Source organism: Accipiter gentilis, chromosome 8 (genome assembly GCF_929443795.1).
Source record: "Accipiter gentilis chromosome 8, bAccGen1.1, whole genome shotgun sequence".
Classification (NCBI taxonomy): Eukaryota; Metazoa; Chordata; class Aves; order Accipitriformes; family Accipitridae; genus Astur; species Astur gentilis.
The window spans coordinates 9,043,718-9,061,106 of record NC_064887.1 but is presented as its reverse complement, the minus strand read 5'-3'; the positions used below and the strand labels follow the sequence as shown (position 1 = coordinate 9,061,106).

Genomic DNA, 17,389 nt, shown 5'->3' with positions numbered 1-17,389 from the left:
GTCTTCGCTTATATTCTACTTTTTTTCTTCCCAAACAGAAATCTGCCTCTAACTAGGTAATCTTCACAGCTACTTTCACCATCTACTAAAGACTGCATTTTCAACCTGGCATGTTGTGAATTAGACATATAGCCTGCATTACTGCCTTGCTGGTAATGGGAGTTGTGTGCCCAATTTACCACGCACCACACTCTGAAAGTTTCCTCTCTCTGTAGCTCTCATGCTCTGTGTCTTATTTTAAAGATGATCAAAGATATATGCCACTCTCTAAAGGCTTAACAATGATAATATTTATGTAATAAGGATAATATAAAAAATAAAGACAATTCTTCAGAATGCAAAAAGGAAACAAATGTTTTATTGCAAAATCTTTCTCCTGACTGTAAAGTTTCCAGAATACCTGAGAGGCCAGCAACTTCAAATTCAGGGTGAAGAGGGAGAAGGCTTCCCTTCATTACCTCTTTTCCTCAAAAACGCATCTTAGGCTATGCGCTACTCAAAAATTAGTAAACAAGCCGAAATAAATTAACTGATAAAGTGGTCAATATATATTTGTAAGCAGCAAGCTGTTTTTCTACATGGTCTACCAGAATTTGAACGAAAACAACAGAAGTCTGAGAAGTAGTAAAGTTACATATATGGTACTTCACGTACTTGTAGTTGATAGAAACCCTGGACTTTTTTTACATCAAAAAGCCAAAGGAATCTGGAACAGCTGAATAATAGTAATTCCTTACACATGTTAAAACACAAATATCATTTCATTCTCCCTATTCTGGTGTCAGTCCCAAGACACTGTGAACTGGATCACTGGAATTAAACTGGGATTAAAAATAACCACCTGAGAGACTGCGTGTGTCGATGAATGAATGTTTACGAATGAAAGTGAATATACTCCCTGACTTTAGAGCAACACTAATTCTTAGCAATACAACATGAAAATGCGGTATTTATCAGGGAGTGAACAACACCCAAACATTATCCCTGGTACAACTTCACTACTTCTGGCCATATATAACCATAGTAAACTGCATAGATCTTAGCCTGGAGACAACTATTACTTTTTTTTAAAGAAGTTACTGAAATTCTTATCTTTTGCAATCCAAGGACTATTTAAAATTAGGCCTACAGGGAAGAGTCAGCGATTTAATTCTCTAAATCACCTTACTCTCTATTGATAAAACCAGGGCAAATTAGCATGTTTTCAGATGCAACAGAACAAAGATAAACTGAAAAGGCCTACGATCGCATGTCTTCCTGATCCCAAAGTAGGCAAGGGAAAAGAGGCTTTGGCTGCACACATTATTCCAGGAACTCAGATGAGGGATACCATAACCTCTTCCATGACAGTCATCACCGTCCCCCACTGCTTTGGTCCCTAGAGCCCTGGTCAAACGCCTGTCTCCTCCAGGCAGGGATCTGTTGGGCAACAGCGTATCAAAATGATAAAGAAGCTTCAGTATATCCCCATGGATCAGTACTGATTTTGCTACGGTCGTTCGTCACATCTGCTTTCAAGGTTCTTCTAAAACCATGAGCAATTCAGGGTCACCATGTGGAAGATTAAGAACCTCACTCTTCCCACGGGAGTGGCTCAAGTTTAGTAGCAGAGATGAAGGCCTAGGTCTAAAGCAGAATACGTTGACTTCTAGCTGCTCACTGAAATCAACATGTTGATGGGAAATTAGGAGACTGAATTTTAGCTCAAGAGGCTGTTCTATATTTGATCTGCAAGTTTAAAATGGCAACAGGCACGCGTTTCCCACAGCTGCAATTCATCAGCACAAAACAGCTGTCACATCATGCAAAGAAATCAGAAGTCTCTAAGGTGAAACAGAAATGCAATTAGTTTGCATTAAGTCCAGCCTGCTAGAAGTGCAGCATAACATAAATTACATGTAATTTGAAACTCTAAGTTTAAGAGATCGCTGCAACAACTGAAGATGAATTCAGGATGTAATCTATTTTCTCAACAACTTTCACAGATTATTCATATATCCAAATATACCTCATTTATAAGCTGGAAAAATAAGGAAGACTAAAGAAGTCTTTACATATCTTTTTCTTGATTAAAAGTAGCACTTCTTCATACTGTCATCAGATTCCCTAATCTATAATTTGTTGAAGATGTCTCCCTTTCTAATAATTCATAAATTTTGTACTGATCTTCCTAGAATCTGGTTGTGTCTCTACTGTGAATGAGGCTACAAGAAAAGGCAAGAGTTATCAGTGGTTAATCAACCAAGTGTTAGGAAACACACACCCTGTGAGGGACACAGCCCATAGGGCCAAATTCTACCTTTGTCAACCATGAAAAGTTCCATACAAGTAATAATAACACGGGATTTTTTTGGAAGTTAACTATAATTTGTATTTGTCCAGGTATGTGATTAAATTAAAAGAACTTGTCTTCAATGTAATTGAGACTTATTTTCAGTTGTCAAGCAGGTACCAGACTGAACCAATGGAAATTCAAGCTCAGTATTTAGAGAAGATTCAGCATTTTTTCCAAGAGGTTTTTTTTCTTTTCTTTTTCTTCCAAGCTTTCTTGATTCGGCTCAAGTGAAAAAAAATGCATCCCTTCTTTCTTAAAGTGAAAGAAACAAGACAGAATTCAGAAGCTGTCGTCATTTCATTGCTGGTCTCACCACTCAAACTGCTGTCAAGACTACCAACTAAATTGGTATTTTTACGCTGTTCAGCCCCATTGCCTACTAACATCTGGCTGGTGCTCCATTGACATAAATTCCAGCTAACTACTTGCAGATGAAGAAACATCTTTCCATCCAAGGAAAATTTTAGAAAGCTCAGTGGAATCTACTGCCAACCACATAGTGTTTTTCAGATTGTGGAAACCTTGCCTATTTAGTTTTATTAAAAAACTTAACTAGAATGTTTATAATAAGTAATGACACTTTAATTATGCACAGTGTAACAATGATGAGCATTCACAATCAAACACCCAGTTTAAATCGTCAGATGCTACTTCCAAGAACCTGGCTCCAAACTTGCGGGCACACCTTAACACATGCTACAGCACAGGCACATGCTCTCTCAGGTTCAGGTTTGTACGTGAATGTAACTCAGACCCACATGCAAATTGCATGCACTCGTTCAAGACAAGTAGAAGAGCCAATATCCAATTTACATGCAAAAATTAAGTTTCCAAATACACAAAGGCAGACATAAGAAACAGCATGCTAAGTTTGGATGCACAAATTTTAACCAAGTTTCAGTCACCGAGCAAATCTTCCAACACAGCAGTACCACATTCTAATAGCAAATAAATATCAAATTAGTAAAATATTTGAAGGTATTCCAAGGGTACCATCTTCGATGAAAAGGATGAACTTTTTATTTTGTCTTTTTTTCCCATTTATTCCAACATAATGGTTGAATAGTTGTTATAAACCAAAACAAATGAGCAATTGACTAAAGATATTTAAAATTTAAATCCAAATTACACAAACCTGCATTTTGTAACAAATGTTGATAAACGGGACACTAATAGAAAAAGTTTTTTTAATTAGTCTTTAACAATCCATTATTTTTCAAGTAGCATGGCTGTTTAAAGCCACTGCTAAGAAGTTCAGGAATATATCACATTCTAATGAGCTACTAATGGGAAGAGAGGGCAGAAAATGGAAGGTAACACAGTCACTTACATAACAATAACCAAAATCCCTAACTGAAAAGAATAAAATAGTTTTAGCTCAAATATTCATTTCACTGCCTTTTCTTTCTTCTTTCTTTTCGTTTTAAACTGGAACATATTGGTATATTTTGCAGATGACGCTTTATTATCTTTTTCAGCATATACTGGAAGGTCAGAGACTCTTTGAAATACAGCTGCTTAAAATGGAACTCTGATTCAACCATACCAGCACAAAGACCTCTACTATCATTAAAGAAAAACCCAGACGTACATAGCATACAAATTCGACACATATTGTACAGCCATAGTAGAAAACCCTTTTAACATTCAATGTCCAGTTTAACAACCACTGCTATTCTTCAAATATGTTTCCATTACTATTGATCACACTTGCAAAATTCATTAAACTAGTCCCATTTAAGTCCGGCACTTACCACTACCTAGTCTTAGAAGCAGTACATCCTGGAGTCTCCTGTTCAAGTCTCTGAGCTCTTTCATTTCTGACACGAGTGCCCCATACTCCTTTAGCTTCTTTGCCTGTTGCACAAGCTGTCTCCGCGTTCTCTCAAGCTCCTGTTGAATGTGTCTCATTTCTTCTTGTTGCTGTTGGTAACTCCTCAGCAATTCTTCATACAGAATCCGAGGAACTACAGCATCGTCCATGTTGTTCATGCCTTCCGAAGTCTCCATAAAAGCCTCCTCAGGGCTGGAAGTATTACTGAGACTCATCCCATTCTGTTTTTCAAGGCGAGCAACAACTGCTTCAATGCTTTTGTGTGTACCTTCACTTTGTTTCCTCCCATCTTGTCTCTGCGTGTTACAATAAAAAATAAATAAATTAGGAGAGCAGCAAGATGTAATAAAATTAAAATTCTACAGACTTGGGAACCGTTAATATTCTTGTTTTCCAAAAAAACCAAGACAAAGTCTGCCTGCAAAAACGTTTTGCCTAACGGATTCTTGTGGATATACATCATAACTATCATGCATGTGTAATTCAGCTAAATGCATACACAAACTTCTGAGGCAGTTAAAGGCCTTTCTTTCTGCATTTATGCAACACTTGCAAGCTTAGTGTATATAGGTCACTTAATTCCATATATAAAGATAATTTCTTTTAAAAAAAAAAAAAAGTGGATCTGCATCTCTTTTCCTTTAAAGTTTACCCCTAACATTTAGATTTCCGAGAGCAATTGATTTTCTGCTAAGTAAGAGAAAGAATCAACTATGTGCTACGTTTATCACCTGTAATGACATCAGAGATGAAAGCAGTGTACCATACAAAGCTGTTTTGTGAACAGAGGGCTTGTCCTTCCCACACTTTGGGAGACAAAACCTTCTCTGACTATTCCTCTAGCACGTTCACCCAACTGCCTGATGCAAATGACTGAGTTAACACTATCAGCAAACACTGAAAGGGAATTGAAAACACAGAAGCTGGAGACAGAATGGATCATCCAGTCTCATCTCCCTCATCAACTGATTCCTTCTATATTAGTACTGCATTGCAGAGGCTTCATGTCCTTTGAACTCTCAGCAGAAATTTACCTTCAGTCATCTGCACAAACCCTACAAATTAAAGCACACCTCTTTTCTGGGGCCTGGATAGCGGTATTAAAATGTGACAGTATGGGTAAAAGTCACTAAGTTTTATTGGACAAATATGGAAAAGGCATTTGAACTTCCAAGCAACTGCAAGGAAAGCAAATGTAGCTCATAGGTTAGACAAGAAGCTGACACTATCAATTCCCATACCACAATATCCATGAGTAATGTGGCAGAAAATGAGATTATTTAATGTCATGCCTGTTCCACGCATGTTCTAAAAAAGAAAGAAAAAAAATGCTGGCCCACTGTAAAGAAATGTACTAGTATCATTCCTGCAGCTGCAAAACACATGAAGCCACAGAGCAGTATTTTATTCTGAAGGTTGGCAGACTTTTAAAGAAATCATTTGATATCAAAAAGTAAATACATTTACATAGGGGGTTTCTGGCATCTGGACCTAAAAAGGCAACTAGCAGTTATAATGGAGGGGTGCAGTCCTGTCAGTTTGTCTTCTCGCCCACTGCCGTCGTTGGGAAGTCTCAGAGCACCCCTTCCAATTCCAAACAAGCAGTGTGCAATAGGTCACAAGTGCCACCAAGAACAGCTGCTCGACATTCATGGAACTGGTGACTTTTAAAGCATTCTGGGCCAAAGTAGAAGAGTATTGTTCCAAAAATCTCAAATGGCAATTAAACTGTGCAGACGGTATAAACAGGAAAATGTTCGATTGCATATAAACCCGGTTTTGAAAACTTGTACCCCCCCACCCCCCCCAATTTAACCCAATTTCACCAAACACAGTGTTTTAAGGGGATCAAAAGCAGGCCTGGAATTCTTAAGCTATGACGTCTGTATATGCCCCAAGCATCTCCAAAACAAAACAAAAAAAAAGAAAAAAAAAAAGAAAAAAAAAAAAAGAAAAAAGAAAAAAAAGAAAGGAAAAAAAAGAAAAAAAAAAAGGAAAGACTTCAGTACCTTACTGTGTCTAAGCTCCACATCTTCTTCCCCATAATCTGTAACCTCCCCAGCTTCTTCTACGTGATTGAGAGAGAGCTTGGGGATTTTAATTTTCTTCTGCATCACACTGTTCTCAAGGTCAGTTTTGTCCTCTAAAATGTATATTAAAAATAAAATTTTGTTATATTAATCAATGTTCTTACTTCCAAATACTACATGACTTAGGCAAGACCAGTTAAAAAAAAAAAACAAAAACCAAAAACCAAAAATACTTCCCATGCTTCAATCCCCTCATAATACTATGATCAAATTAATCCATAGCGTAACTCAACTGATGCCCACTGACAACTCTAGAGTTTCAACAAGGGATCAATCTGGCCAAACACAAGAATAAATATTGTAAAATGCCGAACTAAATTCATGTGAGTGATCAAAAGTCTCAATGAGTAGCTAGTACTATCACTATAATAAGAGTTAAAGATGCTGTAAATAAAACAACTTTCTAAAAAACGTCTGTATTGCATTAAATTATGTTTATCAACAGTATTTTCATATTCATAATCTGTTGCCACAGTTCAAACTCTGCTTAGGTTTAAAGTGAAAATAAACTTGGTAATTCATCCTATACTCTAACCGTCATCTGTCAGCAGTACAGTATTTGCACATGCAGCAGATTCTGCTGTTCTGCAAAGAGCAGGGCTGGAAAAGGGGATGCTGCAGGATAGGTTAAAAGGGTATTACAGAAAACTTGCGTATGGACCAAATCTGTAATGAAACTACTATACAACCCCTATTTCATTAGTTAATGGTACTAATCCTTTTTCTTTAGATACACAAAGCCAATGAATGCTTAAATTAATCTTTTAATCTTAAAAAAAAATTTGAAGTAAAATACTTTCAAGTCTGAAACATTCTAACACATATCAAGATTAAATATTTCAAAACATTATTCTGAAAATAAGTTTGAAATACTTCAATATTCCTGAAAAGGTGCAGAGGGGACAGGGTATCAAGAGTGCAGTCTCCCCAAATGTGCCTGTGATCTGTAAAATCCCAGCAGAGCAGACAAGGTCTTAAAAGATTCACAAGCTTGGCTACCTGTTCAAGACACTGACAAGGAGAAATGCGTTTAAAGTGGTATATTCGTACACTGAAATCTTATGAGTAAGAAAACACTTTAAGTCTTCTCATTCACTTGCAGACTGTATTTCAAAGTGTCCCATGAATATTTTTGAAAGTGCCAATGAGGATGGCACTTGTGAGTACTTAGTTGCATTGACTTTTGCTTTCTCAAATTAGCATCTCTCCACAGGACCTCAAAATGGTTAGTGTTGACAGTGTAGAAAAGGGAAACAAAGGTAAATCACTGTTTAATGAGGAGCAAGGCATTCATTAGAAATGAATTACACAGATGAATGCAATTCATTTTGTTACAGATAGAAATGGATCTCTTGTAGGCAAATGGTGATATTACAGCCCAAGGCTATGTAAAGAGAATAGGCACAGAACATGCAGAATAAGACATTAGACAACCTGAAATGAAATGCAGATGGTAGCAATAAATAGTAAGACAGATGCAAAAAGAAACAGATAAACAACAAAAAACAGCTAGGCTTATTTTAGATCATTCTCCATTCCCCAGAGCATCACGGATGCTTATCCCAGTAAAACAAAAAGGCAAGCCAACTGTTTCAGTTTTGAAAAATAAACCCCTACGTTTTCGTTTATCTGGAAAATGTAGGTTCATCAGAAAAGTGAGATAACCCAATTCTACTGTCAGATAGCAGAGAATAAAATAAGAGAGCCATTCTTAGAAAAAACCCACAAATTTACAGACTAAAGGACAGGCTGATGGGTATTGGTATCTTCTTGGAAGGATAGAAATTTAAGAATAAATAAATCCACATTGAATAAAAAAAACCAAAAACCAAACCCAACCTTTTCGGTGACTATATATTTGGGGGTATCCAATAGATTGGGGAATCATTTGCTAAAATATGTTCTCACAGTTCCTTAGAGGAAGAGCAGCACATGCATACTGCAGAGCCAGCTCCTCCAGAATGCTTTGCCAAATCATCTTCCACAGAACGTGCAGATGAACTCCTTCTACATTGAAAGAATGCAGATCAGTTTCTGTGCTCTGAAATAACCCTTGGTCTCACAACAAGATGGACACAATCCAATTACTTCACATAGTTAAAATTGTCTGCTGGCAACTAGTGGAGGTCACCAGTAGCCAGAACCCCACGCAAACTGGAAATGGACACTAGCCATCCTTCCCATGGCCAGGGAAAAGCAAGTCTTGAAACACTGATGGAAAGGGTTCACAGAGTAGTAACTGCATGAGCAGACTACAGTGGAAGTTGGCAAATATTTTCCAACAAATAAAACAACATTAAAATGAAATCAATTTCAAAGAATAGAAATAGTTATCTTTTGATTTTGGCTTTTTTATTCTTAAGTCAATTTATAAAGGTTAAGAACATATTTTATGCACTGAACAACAGAAATTAAAGAAACTACTTAGTTTGGGGTCAAAGAAAACTATGCAAATCATCCGAATTCTTCATTCTCTCCACTCCCCTCCCAATTTCTCAGTTTGCCTTTGAAATTTTTGTTTGCAAAACTTCACTGGTGGACGGAAGGTAAAAGTTTGTTTATATACCTCCTTACAAATGCTTAGTTTGTACATTGTTGGTGTGTAACCAATGTTTGGCAAATCTCTTCATTTGACTTTCTGATTTTACTGGTTATCCTGTAAATGAACCAGTATGTTGAAGAAACGAACTCTCTTCTCCCCACACAAAATTTGAAGAAACAACAGTGAAAATGAGTTTAAACTGAGTTAAAGCTCAGGAACTTTTAATTTAGTCAAGGAGCAAATGATTTTATGTTCCTCTGCCTTTCAACAACAATACATATAATATTTTCTTACATACGTTGTAGACTTTGTAGGCCTGTTTATACCTAACACAATTCATCCAGTGTGTTGGATATGAAAAGGCCTTTTGTTTTTCTTTTTTTTTTAAAAAAAGTGCATTTCTAACCTCTGTTGTCTTCTGCATTAGCTGCAGATAAAGCCAGAAAAATCTCATTCTGAATTTGAGGCTAATGCTGGAGTACTGGCTCTTGTTCTGCAAATATTAATGGAATTTGGGAAGGGGAGGGAGGGAGAGAGAAGAGACCAGGGGGAGGGGTAGGAGAAACATGAATGTGCATTTAGAGCAGTTGTTCTTAGGACTCTCTGTCTGTTGTTGTGCCAGCCTACAAAAGACAGGTACAAAAGAAGAATCCAGCAAAGAGCAAAACACGCATAATTTTGAGCCAGAAGAAAACCAGGATATGAACCAAATGGCTGGGCAAGCTGCAATTCAGTGCCTAAAGCTACAGAACATGCTAAGAGAGAGAAAGGCAGCCCTAGAAACGTTGTAGCTCAGAGCCTCATTTTGTAAAGACCTGAATCATTTGTCTGGCCTGAATCATTTGTCTGGACTTTGTCTCCAGTCATTTAAACCTTGCTACGAGTTAAAAATTATACCTTCCCTTAGGTGACTGTGATCAGATTGTCATGAAGTTGTGTCTATTGTTTTTCCTACATATGGAAGAAGTGGCTCAGTGATACTGGCTACAGAGAACTAGCACTTAACACGCCTAATTAGGTACTTGTAACAAAATACGCAGGGTAGCAGCACAATACCAGAATGAACAGCATTGATCCTCTCTGTTCTTTAAGAAAGGACATTCTGGAAGATACATGTAAATTAGGAAAAATTGCTTTTGTGCACAGCAGCCATAATGCCGGAGAACACAGTATTCTGTGATTCCATATACAGAATAAAGCATGTTGGAATAACTGCACTCCAGGAAAACATCTGACCTTGGAGAGATCTTGCCAGTCAACTCCACAAGGTACTGAAGTACAGGGCTCAAGAGCCAGTGCACATGATAGCATCTCTCCCCATACGGCCACCTACCAAAGTTGTTCGGGTACTAAGAAGGGAACTGCTGAGAAATTTCAGAACGGCTGGGAAGACATTTGGCCTCAACAGTGCTGAAAGAAAGAAAAGCCAAAAAAGCAACCCTGAATTAGAGAATCTGTATCAGCTAGCAAAGGATAAACTGTTCCTGGAATGTTTTCTTCGTTTCAGTGTCAGGATGGGTGGATCCAGGCCAAAAGGTAGTAGCTTTAAGACTCCAGCAGCAGGGAACTGAGGCAGGCAAAGTGACTTCAACAGGGCAGGAAGCGACGTGGTTAAATTCAAGTAGAAATATATTAGTGCTCTAAAACTGAAAACCCTATCATGGGATGTAGAATAAAACTATGGAAATCTCAAAGTCTCCTTAAAACATTCCTTACCTTCTAATTTAGAAGTAAGGTCTGAACAAACTAATCTCTTCAAAAATTAGTTCAAATGCTGACTTTTTTTTTCCCCACCTTTGGAGAAAAAGCTGGAAAAATAGAGGAAGAGGGCTCCGCACTCCAAATGGATGAAGGATGGCAGGTCTGGGATCAGTCCAAATAAGGGGCTTGGCAATGCTATAAATCTTACAGTAATAAAACGAAAGAACCTTGAGCAAAATTCATCCTTCCCCTAAGCCTTCAAAAAAATTCCAGCCCTTGTGAAAAGTGATATACTGACAGATGAAAAAATTTACCATTGCCCTTCCCATTTCCAGGCATATACCCAACACATATGGACAACACCTGTACAAGATTCCCCACACGCTGCTGCACTGAACTGCTTTGCTACTGATTTAGCAACTGTAGGTTGCTTCTACAGAGCAAATAACATTACCTACGTTGGCAGGTTTTGCATCGGTTGCAGTTCATGAAGTAAAAGACACTTATGAACCAAAGAAAAAACCCGCAGACAAAGGTGTACTTGGTGCTTCAAAGCAAATACACACACCAAGCATGACAAGGCATGGATTCCTAAGTGCCACTTAAACACAAATAAACAATAATCAATATTGCTGTGACTGAGAAGGAAAACAGCATGGTATTACCAAAAAAAAAACAAAAAACCACCAAACAAAAAAACCACCAAACCACCTAGTTTATTTGAAACTGGAAAAAAAAATAATTATAAATTACTTTCTCAGCTAATTCAATGCAAACATTAAAGAAGGACTTTTAACAGGAAGAACAGAAGAGATTTCAGAAAATGTAACGATCCTGCAGGCTCAGAAGATATTCAGGATACAGAGGAAGAAATACTTGTCTTATATAAAACAACCTCAGCTAGTAATACTCTGAGATTAAGAGCACTACCAAAGAAGAAAAAAAATCAGAATGACAGTAACAGACAACACGGGATAACAAACAGCAGTAGCAATGCAGAAGTTGTCTGAAGAGGACCGGTGCCACCAAACTTTATGCTTAAAGGAGGAGGTGTGTGCAGAAGAGGGGTCAACCAGGTGCTGGGACAGTCAATTCACGATTTGGATAGTATAATTTACTATCTTGTTTTGCCCTTTTTTGCAGGCTAGAGGAGAGCTTTGTTGGAAGGACAGAGAAAAAGAGGATTACAGAAATGAACATAAGGCACAGTGAAAACACTACACGAACTCTATTTAGTTGGACAGAAAGGTAAAGCTGGGTGTAAGCAACAAAAGAGATGAAGCATAAGAGACAGCAAGAGTTCTGAGCTGGCAATGACAGAAAAGTTTATTCCCCCCTCCCCACCCTAAAATCAAGAGAAATGGACAAAAACAGTAGGAAAATATGTTGGGCCATCCTAAGCATGAGCTGAAAAAGATTTCTGCAAAGGATGTCAGAAAGGGAGTCTGACAACAAATTTAAGTGAGAAAAGTTAGGAATAAAAAGACAGAACTGAGAGTTGCCATCACCCAGGCTAGTATCACTTCCCAAAAATTTACTAACTAAATAGTCCTGCAGCACTTCCCCAAAAAGAGAAAATGACAACAACACACAAACAAGTGACTAGAAGAATGTCTTCAGAGCAAAAAGAAGAGTGAGCAAAGAAGTCAAGGAAGAATAACATATCAAGTAACACTGTGACAGGCAAGGCCAATAAACACGTGAAGTTGAAGACATGCTCTTGAGGAACTGGCCAAAAAGGCTGTTAAATCTTGTGAAGTGAATTTCAATCAGGTGTAAAGAATAGGAAAGAGAGTGAAAATAATTCTTAATCAAATTGGGAAAAGGCAGGATAGAAAGGTCTTAAACTACCACTTGACAGGTTTAGAGATGATGGGTAAGTAGGATGATGTGCCAGAAGCCTGAATCAAGACTGCTCACTGATGATGGAGAGAAAGCCACACCTGTTCTGTACAAAGGCACTGAAGAAGGAAGAGAAAGATTAAGGAGCCAAACTCCTACAAAAGCAGAGGACAGATTATATAAACAACTTTTACCTCTTAAGTTCTGTCTGAAGTCCTACATCAAGACTGTCTCTCCCTCATTAATATTCAATAGAATAATACAAGTAAATTCACAGAGCATGGACCTGCTGCTGCTCTCACAAAACCTACCTACCTACCTACCTGCCTACCATGCCAGCAACTGAAGCAACAAATGTTGAGGTCTAAATGCACACCTTTTCCTAAGTGGAACAACAGAGAAATTCAGTTTAATACTGCTAGGAGTGAGTTATGGATACAGACCGCCATTTGTAGTCAAATTTCCAATGCACATGAAGACATTCAAATATTTTGTAACATTCTCCTTTTGTACGTGATCATTTATCAGCAGATTGTTTAGACTTACTGAGCATCAGCCCATACGTAAGTCAGACCTGTGCTGCAAGGAAAAAAAATAAGTCTTCTTTCTCAATTTCCATTATTAATATGAAATCTATTTCTTAATTCAAAAGTTAATTATTTTTGAAGAGACTTTGTATTAACTAAAAGCAACATGGCTCAAAACTAATACAGCTAGAAATAATTATTATTCTTTTATTCTTTGTCAGCAAAACTCTCCCATTTAACTTCTAGTGGTTTTAGAAGAGTACTTGGCTGCAATAGAAACTGATGGAGCTGGATGATCAAGTAAAGACAAGACATTACGCTGAGAAACAGGAAATCATGCTCTTTACAAGTCTGGGAACAGTTTTAATCCTGGATCCAATATTTACTTAAATAGTGACCTTGAATAACTCAACCTTTCTATCTTACTGTCCCCATCCAAGCCACTGAAGTGTTGTGTGGATTTGTTAATATTTGTACAATACTCTGAACATGTCGAACACAAAGGATTATAGCTATTATGGAACAACTCTCTTAATCCTTTCTGAAACGAATACAATAATACAATATTATCATTTGTCCTGGTTTCAGCTGGGATAGAGTTAATTTTCTTCCTAGTAGCTGGTATAGTGTTATGTTTTGGATTTAATTAAAAAGAAGAAACCCTGAAAACAAGTAGGATGTTAAAATGCTATCCTTGAAATCCTTCCTCTGTACCTACATATGAAACTCAACTATGGGAATTATTTTTCAAAAGTTTGAACATGATAAATATTTTATAAAAAACTATTTATAATAAAAGCTATTTTTTTCTTTAAAAGTTCAAAAGTCCATTTAAAGAGATCATCAATCTCAATGACAGCTACAATTTGTCAATCTGGCTGCCCTGACCAGTCGATCTGGTAAAATTATGTCAATCATGTAAAATTATATTAGGACCAAACCCTGATTATGACTTCATGATCACAAAGGCCACAAACCCATGGAGATATCGCCTACCAGCTATTCAGCAGATAAAGCAGATAAAGCAGCAGCCTACAGGGAACACTCCAGGAAGCCTCCTCAACTATCTCTGCCCAGGGAATGAGCTTGCTAATGAAACAGTGGGTAGATTTATGCATTTTTTTAGTTTACATACAAAAATTACAATGTGGTTCAGCCTCTACTATTTTTAAAAGGTTTCTTTTAAAAAAGCAAATAATTGACTGACTGGCACTTAGGCAATCCACTGGGAAAAAAAATGGTTTACCGTTAAATTATGAATACAAAAACATTAACTTACATTTTTCCCCTTTTCACTCCTCTGTGAATTTTAGCATATTTTAATTAGTAAGTGTTAGTTACCATAGCTACCGTAACCATACTATCTTTGAAGTCAATTTTATTAACATCCTGAAATGCATACTTTTACTGTATCGTTGTTAAGCTTACGCAACATATACAAGCATAAGCAGTGTTATGCGATGCAACATATGTACTAAGACTAAGAGAAATAACAACAGTGTGTGTCACCTGTATGTCTTTATGTCATAAAAATAAATTAATAAGTGACTTCTGACTACTAGGGTGAAGCAAAAAGCAAATGTGACTGAGGAACAAGCAGGTCAGTTGAAAAGGGTTTAAGACCAAAAAACCCAATATATTTATTTCCTGAATAAGCACAGAGATACAGGAAAAGAGAAAACTAAATATAAGGGTAAAATCTTCTTGCACATATAAATCCCAGCTTTCTAATTCCTTTTTACTGCCACTTTATCCTGCTGATGACATATAACCATCACCACTACCATAAGGGTTACTCTAAGCCGCTACTTACCAGCCAGTTTTAAAAGTTCCAAAATTTTTTTGCTACTGTGATTTAAGCTTTGCACAAATGTGCCATATTAAGACTTCAATGCTGAACAAACAGAAATGACACAAAAAAACACCCCCAAATTGTGCCTAAGTCCTTCTTATCTCAGATATGCTCCTACAGTAGAATTTAGAAGAAGGGGCGGGAAGGGGAACCCCACCCTTCATCTTAAAAGAGTTACAAATAACCAGAAATGGATCAAACTCAAAATGAGTGTGAACTTTAGCTGTAAATATTTCTTTTACGAACACTGCCACACTTGCATTCAGGATTATATTTAAGAGTATGATGTAGTTAGTGTTACGCAAAATGATTTGGTGAACCTCTCCCTACAGCCAGATCTTTCACCTGGTAAAAAAGGCAACACACAGTACCATGCCAGTTAAGTATCTGACAAAGTAGGCCATACACCTCAAATATCACAGCAGAAAGTTAAAAAAACATGTAAAAAAAAAAATAATCATATTTTGAACAAGATTATTTCAGCACTGCCTAACCTGCTGGGCTTACTTTCTTTCAGTGGCCGCAAGACCTGATGCAGAGGTACAGCAGACAGATAGCAAGTTAGGAAGAGCTGGACTTGCTGCTCAAAGGCAGCGACACACAAGCTCATCCACAGGTACTCCAGAACTATCCCAGGACAAAAAAACCCAACCAACCAACCAACCAAACAAAAAAACCCCACAAACAAACTAAAAATAGCCTGTGAGAAATCACTACCACTACTGGAAGGTTTCCTACAGCCTCCTCCTGGCACTTCCTTTACCCAGGGCAACACCTGGGATCACCCAAGAAGCAGTTGCAGGGGTTTTGATTTTTTTTTTTCCTGGTGCCATTTCTCCCCATGTCCCTGTCACACACCATATGAGCTGCATATCACGATAGGGGACAGACCTAGAGCTTTCTAGGAACAAAGAAGTTAGCAAATGCTGTCCCTGCCACAATAGTTCATTCAGTCCACAGACTGCCCTGGGAAAGGAAACGAGACATGTGGACTACACATGAACACAGGATGGTGCAGGGGTACACAGCGACCACAGCTATGACCTGTTCTACCTCCCCAAGCTGTCTGAATAGCGCAAGGAGGAAAAAAATACACAAAGCAGCATAAGACTACAGAAATACCAATAAAAGCTTAAAGCTAGTGTTGCACATCAAGACCACTTTCTGACTTAAATTTTGTATGCTCTTGATATAATCCAAGATCTCATCTTGTAAATTTTCACCTATTGCAGCACTTGACAAAGCGTCTTTCCTGCATTAGCTATCTATAGCAAAGAAGCCTGCTTCAACTTCTTAGTGTGTATCCACCCTCAACCTTACTCAAAACTCATTCCTAGAATTATTTAATTTAAAATTGTTGTGGGAACAGAAATTTTACATGTTTCTGAAATACACAGCAAATTACTTCACCATGAGCTGTACAGGCTTTTTGAAGATTTTTTAAAATCACCTAATCTATTTTACTAAGAAGGGAAGCACAACATTTTATAAAGGGGCAAGAAAGAAGATGAATGCACACAGGTATTAACACATCTGCTGTGGCAGCTAGGGAATTGCTGTGAGAATCTGATGGAGATGGGTTTGTTACGATTGCGTGGGTGGGAAATGTTGAGGGCAGCAGCTAGAGAGAACAATTATTTACTGCAGTCAGTTAAGAATGCCTCCAATTAGAAGATAGTCACTATTAACTTGTTAACAAACATAGCCTGAGGGAGTGAACTTTAAAAAGTGCCTGAACCTCAGTTCATCCCACCTAACACTCATCACTTTGCAAAGCAAGAAAAGGCTCCAACAGGGTCATCTAAGGACCATGCTAGCTCCTGTAAGGTGCACATGCTTCTAGGCAAAATTCTGCTAGTGACAAGCGTGAAAAAGTTTCAAGTGGCACACATAGTTCAAGAAGAGGGACCAGAAAAACAGCTTTTCAGCATTTTGAGAAGAGGACAGAAAAGAAGAAAAAAGGAAGGGTGTGGATGATCAGAAAGACAGACTCAAACTCCTCCTGAAAAACCGTCTACTATGTTTGTATTCTCAACAAGACAGACCAGTTAACATGCCACCTCAAAAAACCTGCTATACAGTGAAACTCTAGTCAGCTGAGCTGCATTTTCCATTCAAGAGGTAAGTAAAATTATTCCTTTATTACTACATAACATCAGTTGCCTGTTAACCAAACGTTGAACTTGTTACGGCACAAAACATTCATTTTAACATGCCTTCTATGGCTCAAAGGTCTAGAACTGTCTCGAGTTGGAGGTTAACCTTTCTGGTTTGAGTCTCTGGCTAACTTTTGAAAAAGTCAAAGGTTGCCAGACCAACTCATACCACCACTATCAGCAGTTCCCAACCATACGCACACAGATGCAAGAAAAGCGTACAGCTTCTCAGAGTTCATCTATCACTCTGCTGTAACACTACTACATATTACTTCTTACTGAAGTATGCAAAAGAAGACTATTTATCTCTTCAACATACCAAGACTATCAGAATGACTTGATGTTCTGAGCATGCCCAGAACACTTCGTCTTTTTGTTTTTCCTTTTAAAATTTGTGATACCTTTACAGCACTGCTATCTCCTCTGCAGCAACAATAATATGCCTCACAAGCGTACAGGGTTCCAACCATCCAACCTAACACAAAGGATTAAAGAACTGCTTATAGACTC

The 17,389-nt window shown here is 37.7% G+C and overlaps 1 protein-coding gene across 6 annotated transcripts in view; it reads right to left on the bottom strand.

The window, feature by feature from the left end:
• The window catches only part of LOC126041974 (BEN domain-containing protein 5), a 980,738-nt gene that overhangs the window by 375,457 nt on the left and 587,892 nt on the right, over nucleotides 1-17,389 (bottom strand). For 3 of the 6 annotated variants that reach the window (XM_049808425.1, XM_049808426.1, XM_049808429.1), the window contains 2 exons: nucleotides 6,179-6,312; nucleotides 4,090-4,465 (listed from right to left, as the gene is read on the bottom strand). The exons of 1 other annotated variant lie outside the window; for it this stretch is intronic. In XM_049808425.1, coding sequence (XP_049664382.1) covers nucleotides 4,090-4,465; nucleotides 6,179-6,312 — 510 coding nt within the window. The remainder of the gene's footprint in view (nucleotides 1-4,089; nucleotides 4,466-6,178; nucleotides 6,313-17,389) is intronic. 2 more of the 6 variants (XM_049808427.1, XM_049808431.1) reach the window with 2 other exon arrangements.